Source organism: Gekko japonicus, unplaced genomic scaffold (genome assembly GCF_001447785.1).
Source record: "Gekko japonicus isolate JY-2015 unplaced genomic scaffold, Gekko_japonicus_V1.1 scaffold4331, whole genome shotgun sequence".
NCBI lineage: Eukaryota > Metazoa > Chordata > Lepidosauria > Squamata > Gekkonidae > Gekko > Gekko japonicus.
In genome coordinates this window covers 84,145-93,798 of record NW_015174380.1, presented here as the reverse complement: position 1 = coordinate 93,798, position 9,654 = coordinate 84,145, and the positions used below count along the sequence as shown (strand labels likewise).

Below are 9,654 nucleotides of genomic sequence, written 5' to 3'. Positions count from 1 at the left end.
GCCATGACTTCCAGGTGCACATGCACACATGCACACATATGAAAGGGGGCTCTGCTGGACTATCTTATCTCTGCTAAATACCATTTTTTCAGTATCTCACTACCGCCCAACAAATACCAGAGGCAGGAGGTGGGGGCAGGCTTTACTCAGCCACCTCTCTGAACATCCTCCAGGCCCTCAGTTGGGATCAGTCACCAGAGGTCGCCATGACTTCCAGGTGCACACGCACACATGTGAAAAAATACCAAAAAAAGGAAAAAAGTTTGCATGTCATCCTTTCTACACCACTGAGATCCTGGTTACTGAGATGCTGCCCTTTGGAAGGGGGGCACAAGGTGGAAGTTGAAGGGTGAAGCAGCAGGTGACGATAATCTCAGATGTCTCCCGCTGAGCCACGTGGTGTAGCGGTAGGAGTGAAAGGAGAAACCCAGGATCAAGTTCAGCCCTGGAAGCTTTATCTATCTATCTATCTGTCTGTCATCTGCCTGCCTGTCGTCTGTCATCTGTCTATCTTGTCCATCCTACCTCATCCGTCCGTCCTATCTCATCCGCCCGTCCTATCTCATCCGTCCGTCCTATCTCATCCACCCACCTCACTTGTTGGGAGGTTGTTGGGAGGATAAAACGGGGTATGGAGAGCCACGTTCGCTACCCTGAGCTCCTTGGAAACAGGGCAGGGTACAAATGTACTATATAACTGTATGAGTTGTAAATTGCTTTTTGGGGGGAGAGGTGTTTTGTACCCCGCCCTCCCAGCCAAGGGCGGTTTACATAAAGTCAGTGTATAAATTACAATAAGACAATTAAAGCATTTAAAACAATGCTAAAACCAGTTAACAATAACATGATAAGTGCTCGTATTTGTTGTTATTGACCATCTGCCAGTTGGGTACTCTCAGCCTCACTTGTTGGGAGGATAAAACGGGGTATGGAGAGCCACGTTTGCTTTCCTGAGCTCCTTGGAAACAGGGCAGGGTAAAAATGTACTATAGAACGGTATGAGTTGTAAATTGCTTTTTTTTGGGGGGGAGGTGTTCCATTGCTTGAAAAAGTGCATGGCTATAGTCCGTAGGTTACTGCTTCTGGAGTACATGGTTATTACAGTAAACTGGGTCTCGAATCTGAGGGTCCAGAATGCTCCTGCTCACAATTGTTGGGTCCAACACACGTTTACTGGATGGGGCATTCCTCTTCTTTGCTTGCACGTGTGTTTTTGTCTGTGCAGATCCCACAATTCCAGCTATCCTCTTTTCAGGGGTCAAAGGGGACAGTTCGGAGCAAGAGGGATGTGAGAGGGGGAATTGAGCACAGGGCAGTCTTAACGGTTGGCAAGACAGAACTCCGTATCTCTCTGGCTGTGTTCACTGGGCTTTGCTACTGCTCAGAATTGTTGGGTCCAACACACGTTTACTGGATGGGGCAGGATGTTCCCTGCATCCCTCTTCTTTGCTTGTACGTGTGTTTTTGTCTGTGAAGATCCCACAATTCCAGCTATCCTCTTTTCAGGGGTCAAAGGGGACGGCTCGGAGCAAGAGGGATTTGAGAGGGGGGATTGAGCACAGGGCAGGCTAATGGTTGGTGAGACAGAACTCCGTATCTCTCTGGCCGTGTTCACTGGGCTTTGCTTGCCATGGTTCCTTTTGTGCATTCTGTATATCCTGACCTGGACAGCCCAGGCTGGCCTGCTCTCATCAGATCTCGGAAGCTAAGCAGGGTCGGCCCTGGTACTTGGATGGGAGATCACCAAGGGAGTCCAGAGTTGTTATGCAGAGGCAGGGAGCGGCCAACCACCTCTGAACATCTCTTGCCTCGAAAACCCTATGGGGTCGCTGTAAGTCAGCTGCGACCCGATGGTACTTCCCACCACCGTGTGGTCTGTGTAGCTGGTGCCCTGTGGGAATCTATTCCAGGAACTAGCAGTGAACCACAGAACACTGGAGCTGGGCCATCTCCCAGGAACGGGGATAGTCTCCGCCTCGGAGTGGCGCCTTCCCCTGATCTGCCATAGGTGGCGTTGGAGAGCACCTAATTGCCCTGCTCCTTTTGCATGATTCTCTCTCTCTCTTCCTCCTTTCCTCCTGGTTTTAGGTGCCGGATGTGTTCCCTGACCTTCTACTCCAAGTCAGAGATGCAGATCCACTCCAAATCCCACACGGAGGCCAAGCCGCACAAGTGCCCCCACTGCTCCAAGAGCTTCGCCAACAGCTCCTACCTGGCCCAGCACATACGCATCCACTCGGGGGCCAAGCCCTACACCTGCAGCTACTGCCAGAAAGCGTTCCGCCAGCTCTCCCACCTACAGCAGCACACACGGTACGGGCCGCGGAGGCGGGGCGGGCAGGGGAAGAACGCCGTCCACAATGCATGCCCGCTGGCATCTCAGCTTGGGGAGACTGCTCGGGGCAGCTCTGCCCGTTTGCCGCAGGTGGTGGTCTCCCTTAGGTTGTGTGGCGGGTCAGGGCACCCCCTCCCCTGTTGTGTGCTCACGGGTCCCCCATCGGCGGGCAGGTGCAAGGTCAGGGACCGCCCCTGATAAGCCGAAGGGCTGTCTAGCTGTCGGAGGCAGGGGTCTGTGAAATCGGGAGTTGCAGGGTCGGCAGCCTTTCTCCCACTCCACCCTAAAACGTATAGTGCAGCTTCCTTCCCCGGTCCTCCGGCCCTAGATTTCCCCACACACACACTTCTGCCACTGCTACATCTCCTCTCTCTGGCCCCCCCCGGTTTAGCTGGGCCTCGGCCTTTCCCTCCCTTCCGGGGAAGCTCACGGCATCGAGGCCCGACCTGGGTTTTCTCTGGCGTCCCCAGACAGCATGGTGCCGTTCATCATGTTGTCATTGCCAGCCCGCTGGCGGTCGTGTCCAACTGCTGCCCCTGCTCCTCCTCCTCCTCTTCGGCAGGATCCACTCCAAGCTCCACACGGCGATTGTCAAGCCGCACAAGTGCCCCCACTGCTCCAAGAGCTTCGCCAACACGTCCTACCTGGCCCAGCACCTCCGCATCCACTCGGGGGTCAAACCCTACACGTGCCGTTACTGCCAGAAGGCGTTCCGCCAGCTCTCCCACCTGCAGCAGCACACACGGTAAGGGCCAAGGAGGCTGGGGGCCCAGCCTGGCCCCCCGTGCCGTCAGCATGCACCTTTTTGGAGCACGCACGCCAAGCATGCAGGGGGGGGCGGGCGGGCGGGGAAGGCGGGCGGCTGTGTCGGACAGAAGGAGGCGGCCCGCCTGAGAAGACGGAGTGGGGGCTGCAGAGGAGAGGGCTGAGGTTGGCGTGTTGTGGCCCCAGGAACCCTTGTCACCCCCACCCCACCCAGGGAGCCCCAGAGAGAAAGAGAGAGAGAGAGAAAGGCAGGCATGGGCCAGGGAGATCCCACTGGGTAGGGAAGCGGAGGGGTGGCAGGAGGTGGACTGTGCAGAAGCCTCCATTGGCATTGCGGGGGGTGGGTAGAAAGTCACATGGTATTTCATTGAGCCGTTTCAGCCTGGCACTTGTGGGGTGGGAGGCTATTGGTGCTGGGAAGGGAGAAAGCAGGTGAACTGTGGGGTCATCCCTTTTGGTTGTGTTCTGGAGGGCCATGTAAAACCACCCAACTCGCTCGGCTTGGGGACGCAGATCTCCTTCTCCAGGCAGTGCCGCAGGTGACTGTGACAGTCCTGAGCTTCCCTCTTGCTTGTGAGCTGCTGACCCCTCCGCTCGCCTCTTTTTTGCACGACCCAGCACACTTTCCCCCTTAGCTAACCAGATTAAGCTGGAGGAAGCTGGGGGGGGGGTACTTGGGGCTCCTTGAGGTGAGGCCGGGCTGGTGGAGGGTCGTCTCTCTTCCGCTTGTTGGTCTCGGGGCTTTTGCGGCTTCGCGTCCGGGAGCGGGCTTCGGTGCTGGTTTCTTTCCTTCTTGTAATCCTTGCTCTGGCGCTGTTTTTTTTTTATTTTCCCGTGGTAGGATCCATACTGGAGACCGGCCCTATAAATGCGCTCACCCGGGGTGTGAGAAGGCTTTCACACAGCTCTCCAATCTGCAGGTAAGAGTGCACACTTGCTCCGTGCTACCCCTTGGGAAAGTAGGTGGACACATGTGCGTCCCTCCTGTCCTCCAGAATCTCTGAAGCAACAGCTGCTGGGGAGGGCATTACTTGCTCTCAGGCGAGAGACAGGCGAAGAGTGGCGTTGCTGCCCTTGCCAAGTCCTGATGCACCCTAGAGCTTGTTCCTTCGTGCCCTGGAACCGAAAGTGCAGAAAAGGAAGTCCGGCAAGGCATGATCGTGGACAGAGCCCGGGGTGACAGGCAGAAGAGTTACTTTGCGCAAGAGGAAGCTGACAGACTTAGAAGAATCCTGACGATGTTTCCTGCAATCTGTGGAATCGAAAACAAAATCTTAGCTCGTTGCTATTAGGCTGTTATTATTAGTGTTGTAGGTTTACGATTGATAAAGGTTTGTTGGGCACTGTGCAGCAGATGAAACGGCCATCTCGTCGTGCCGTGGGTTTACTGCTTTGAAATAAAATTCCTTCAGGTGCTTTGCTTTCAGGGAACCATCGAGGGCTTTAAAACGCATGTCTCTCTTAAAGAGTGAGCAAGAACACTCCTGTGTGGGTGTTTTCTGTTATTGCTGTGCGCTTTGGCCTAGTGTTTAATTTCATGCAATAGTCGCAAGAGGGTTGGTAATAGTTGGTAAGATGCTCCCCCAATAGGTAGCTCAGAACATCTCTGCAGTTTAGGTGACTGATTCTTAACACCCATGTGAATCTTGGCACCCCTGGAATGGTCACAAGGTCCGAGCAGTTGCTCCGGCTTCACCGGGTATCACAAAGGGGAAGAAAGATCCGTTACCATATGTCTGTGCACAGATTCAGCATGCGTTGAAAGTACGAAAGGGATTGCAAAGCAATGCTGGCTGTTCTAACATTTGGGTTCTCACTTGAGGATTTTGGAGAGAGAAAGAAGCTGTAGGATGGGTGTTTTTCTGCATCCCACTGTGCAGATCCGTTTGAGATGCAGAGAGCTGGGGAAGGGTGGGAGAACGGAAACAGAAATGGCCAGAACAGGAAGAGAAATTGGTGGAACGAAGGCACGAGAGTTCAGATAGATTGATCAGAGTGCTTTTCATGGGAGTACAGCTGATAGAACGTGGAGGGGGGGGGAAGCTAAAACAAGGGCAGGGCTCCCTAGAATTCCCAAGAAAGGCAGGAATATAAAATAATAACCCACTGGAATGTAATGATCTCAGGCGGAAAACTGTAGTGCAGTGTGAACCAGTATACTCATGTGTATAAAATTATCAGATCTTTTTGTGATAAAGAGGTAGTCCAAAATCAGTGTAACAAGATCAATGAAATATCCAGCATAATAATGTAAGAAGGGCCCTGCTGGATCAGAGCAGTGGTCCCTCTAGTCTAGCAACTTGTCTCACACAGTGGCCAGCCAGTTCCTCTGAAGGGCCAACAACAGCACATAGAGGCTGAGACTTTCCTTTGATGTTGCCTCCTGGCATTGGGATTCAGAGGTTGACGGCCACTGAACGTGGAGGTTCCTCTCAGTCACCATGGCTAGTAGCCACCGATAGACCTATCCTCCTTGAATCCATCTAGTCCTCCTTTTAAAGCTGTCTGTTCCTGTGACCATCACTGTGTCCTCCGGCAGCAAATGCTACATTTTAATCACTCGCTATGTAAAGAAGTATTTCCTTTTGTTCGTCCATAATCTGTAACAGATTATTCACGATTAACACAAATGTGTGCAATGGAATATGAGATCCCGGGTGAAAAAAATTATCTCATTATCCTTCCGATACCTTCTTTGGATTGAGTGAAGAATATAAGGCCACGTCCGTACTGTTACTCATCGTAACAGGAGCTGCGGGAGTCATAACAATGCTCGTGGCTCATAATAATCCTCGTAGTGATTTTACGGGCGTGAAGGTGGAAAGCAATAATTAAAATTAAAGCACTAAATCGTAAAGAACATAAGAACATAAGAGACGCCAATGTTGGATCAGGCCAAAGGCCCATCCAGTCCAACACTCTGTGTCACACAGTGGCCAGAAATACCAGTGCCATCAGGAGGTCCACCAGTGGGGCCAGGACATTAGAAGCCCTCCCACTGTTGACCCCCCCCCCAAGCACCAAGAAGACAGAGCATCACTTGCCCCAGAGCCCCTAGATCTAAGAGGCCAGGGACTAGACTCAGTCCTGAAATCAGTGTCTCGCACGCATAACGTGGACTTGTACAGAGTCAAAGCCATTGGTTCCTGTAGCCCAGTATTGTCCACACTGCAGCAGTCACCTTGTGGTGGTGGCCCTTGAACTGGAGATGCTAGAGGTTGCTAGCAAACGCCGCTAGTGCTGGAGGTCATGTGCAGCAGCAGCTGCCACATCCTTCTCTGCCAGGAGCCCAGGGCAGAGCAAAGAGGGCTAGAAGGTCTTTAGAGAACCCATGTCTTGCTTGTACAACTTCGGTACACATTATCTTTCGGGTGCCTTTCCAGCCGCAGATGATGAATTCTATAAATATACGCGTGAACCGTCCCCTTAATTAAAATCTTTCCGTTGTCACTGCTGTGGAGAGAGACATAAGACGTACTGCTTTGGAGTGTATTGAAACTTCAGGATGTCAAGCCAGTGCCAGGTTGGGAATCCCAAATGTCTAGGACGACCTTTGCAAACTGGAGTACAGAGCTGTGGCTTCTGGGTTTTGAATTCAGGGTCAATACCAGGAGGCATCAGTCAATCTAACTTCCACACACCCCTCTTCTCTCCTTGTCTCTTGCAGTCGCACAGACGGCAACACAACAAAGACAAACCATTCAAGTGCCACAATTGCCACCGTGCATACACAGACGCTGCCTCGCTGGAGGTTCATCTGGCCACCCACACAGTGAAGCACGCCAAGATCTACAACTGCTCTATGTGCAATCGGGCCTACACCTCGGTAAGAACGGCCCTGTGCTGGAGGAGGAGGAGGGGAGCACTGCGGAACTGAACTGAAGCAGCCCTGGGAGAGACGGGTTCTTGCCAGGTTTATTTCTCTGACTCTCTGGTTTCCCCCCCCCCTTCTGTCGCAGGAGACGTATCTGATGAAGCACATGCGGAAACACAACATCCCTGACCCCCAGCAGCAAGTGGCCCAGGTGCAGGCCCAGGTGCAGGCGCAGGTGCAAGCCCAGGTGCAAGCGCAGGTGCAAGCTCAAACACAGGCGTCGCAGCAGCAACAGCAGCAGCAACAGCAGCAGCAGCAGCACTTCCAGTCACAGGGTGGCGGGGCGGCGGGGGGCCCGTCCGGGGACAACCCTCCCAACCCCCCGCCCCAGTGTTCCTTTGACCTTTCCCCTTACAAGACTTCAGAGCACCACAAGGACATCTGTCTCACAGTTAGCACCAGCACCATCCAAGTGGAACACCTTTCTAGCTCCTAGAGACCTTGGCAGAAGGGAGTGGAAAACTTGTGGTGCAGAGCCCGTGCTCTAGGGGGCATTTCTTATGCGATGGCCTCTTCTCACACGACAGCCTCTGGCCCTCTTCTCTCACAGCTTCCCTCTGGGGGAGGGGAACGGGTGGGTCATATCCATTTAATGGCCTCCCCCCCCTGCTCGCCGGCGACCCTTAACGCCTCCGGGGGCACTGTGGCGAGTCTCGAATCGGGGGAAAGGAGCTCCCTTTTTGTCGGGGAGGGGTCCTTTCCTTCGGCGAGCGTCTTTGGTTTGTCAAAGGAAGGCCTCCCCCCCCATTTCTGTCTCCTTTTTTTAAGGTGAAAGCGCCCCCGTCTCCCTTCTGGTACCTGATGAGGAACGAGGGGTGGCTAACGGACGGGAGGGACTTCAACTTTGGCTGGTTGCTGAGTACCGAGGGCACGCAACAGGGAGACTCCTGAAGGGTGTGTCGAGTGGAGAAAATTGGCTCTCTCTCTCTTTTTTAATCCCCCCTCCCTTCTTTACGAGGGGGAGGAGCAGTTACCGCTCCAGGGCCACGCACCAGATGTACCTCTTGCGCAGAACCGCGGGGACAAAGGAAATGAGGGATATTGCTGGGGGCGGAGGTCTGCCTGGACTCACGTCGGCCTCCTTGAGCATTGTGGAGGGCTGCGTTCCGTCTGCCGCCCCCCCTCCCACTCCAGCCACCTCTGAAAGGACTCGGAAGGGGGAGGGGAGAGACTGTGGGTCTCGCACCCTTTTTTTTTTTGCAGCTTCCGCACCATCCCAATACGGCAAAGTCCAAACCAAAAAAAAAGGAAAGAAAAGCAGCCAGTGGTAACGAGTGCCAAAATGAACGTGGTCTCCTCTCTCTCGCTTTCTCTCCCAGAGAGAGGGGCAGAAGCGGTGGTCCTCCCGTCTCCCCCCAGATGCCACCGGCTGCGGCCTCTCCCCACCCCCCGGCGGCTAAAAGGAGATCCTTTCGTGGGGCCAGCGGGAAAGGAGACCGTTGAGCTGCTCCTCTCCTCTCATGGCATGGTTGTCCAGACGCTTCCTTCGCTTTCCGCGTCGCCAAGGCAGACTGGACTCGCGAGGGGGCCCGCGGCGGTCCCCTGGGACAGCAGGAGCCCACGGAATCCTCCGCAGGGTGGACGCTGGTGGACAGCAGACGGCAGAAGTGGTCTCTCCCACCCTGCGTGGAGACCAACGACAAGGGGAGGGAATATTGAAAAGAAAAGACTTGAGCCCTCCGCCCCCATTGAATCGATATATATCTATAGATATATAAATATACATAGATATCTATTCACACCCCTACCCTACCCAGCCTGCTCTGTTCCTTGCTGTAACTGTTTCTATCTGTGTTTATAAAACGCATTATCTTTGGAATTTTTTTAAAAAAAAAAATTCAATCCTTCTTTTTTAAAGCCCTGCTTCCCCCCATTTTCATCACGTTATGTCCCCCTGATAATTTTTTTTGCTCTCCTCTCCTCCCTCACTTCTCCCCCCCCGCCCAGTTTTTAATATTGTGGTTCCCTATGCCATCATTTCAGTATTCTGCATCTCGCTTGGATGACAGAGGGCAGAAAAAGGAGAACAGGAAAACAAATCTAATTGAGTTTCAAGGCAAGTAAAATAAATAAAAGACCCCTAACGGGCATACAAATGCCAGGAGGGAGGGGGGTGTTTAATATTGGTGCATCAAAATAAATGGGTTCCGATATGTATATGTTTTTTTTTCCTGTGTGAATGGTATTTGGCAGGAGCTGTGTGTACCCCAGGCAAGAAAGGTGAGGATCATGTGTTCTTTTCCACTCCCCACCTACTAGAGAGTCTGGCCCGTGGGGGTACATGGTCCACCTTCTGTGCACACTGCCCTGCTGGCCCCAGTGCTGGAAATAACTGGTGTGCAAAGACAAAGTTCTATAAGAAACAGCTGGACCCTGCAGTCTTTCCCCCAACACCTCCTACCACCTCCACTTAGCCCCACTGAAATTAAAAGGGGCAAGTGCTTAAATAGCTCATGATTGTGGTTTCACTGTGGGGTGTGTGTGAATTTGGAGTGTGCTCCTGTGTGTCGGGCATGAGTATGAATACTACAAAGCGTCTCTACGCTTCAGCAGTCGGTTTGGGGTTGTCTGCCAAAATCCCACACTTCCATTCATCTTCAGGTGTGAATTACCCGGCCTCCTCCGAGGTAGCTTTGTGTCTGTTGTCATCATTGTGCACATCGAATTACCCTGCTGTCTT

At 53.1% G+C, this 9,654-nt stretch overlaps 1 protein-coding gene across 2 annotated transcripts; it reads left to right on the top strand.

Moving 5' to 3' along the window:
- The first annotated feature begins 2,092 nt into the window (after positions 1 to 2,092).
- Positions 2,093 to 9,372, top strand: LOC107121445 (zinc finger protein 384-like). 2 transcript variants are annotated; one of them, XM_015424354.1, is made up of 7 exons: positions 2,093 to 2,313; positions 2,898 to 3,080; positions 3,942 to 4,020; positions 6,768 to 6,926; positions 7,060 to 7,173; positions 7,743 to 7,868; positions 8,294 to 9,372. In XM_015424354.1, exons 1-6 carry the CDS (start codon positions 2,096 to 2,098, stop codon positions 7,863 to 7,865), a joined length of 876 nt encoding a protein of 291 aa, XP_015279840.1. In that variant the 5' UTR covers positions 2,093 to 2,095; the 3' UTR covers positions 7,866 to 7,868; positions 8,294 to 9,372. The 2 variants fall into 2 exon arrangements, with proteins under 2 accessions (XP_015279840.1, XP_015279839.1); XM_015424353.1 differs by lacking the exon at positions 8,294 to 9,372 and having other exon boundaries at positions 7,743 to 8,221.
- The last annotated feature ends 282 nt before the right edge of the window (positions 9,373 to 9,654 follow it).

Coding starts and splice junctions, on each gene's coding strand:
- LOC107121445 (XM_015424354.1), top strand. CDS start 2,096: ATGTGTTCCCTGACCTTCTACTCCAAGTCAGAGATGCAGATCCACTCC. Junction 3,081..3,941: donor CACCTGCAGCAGCACACACG/GTAAGGGCCAAG, acceptor TTCCCGTGGTAG/GATCCATACTGGAGACCGGC. Junction 7,174..7,742: donor AAGCCCAGGTGCAAGCGCAG/GTGCAAGCTCAA, acceptor CCTTTTTTTAAG/GTGAAAGCGCCCCCGTCTCC.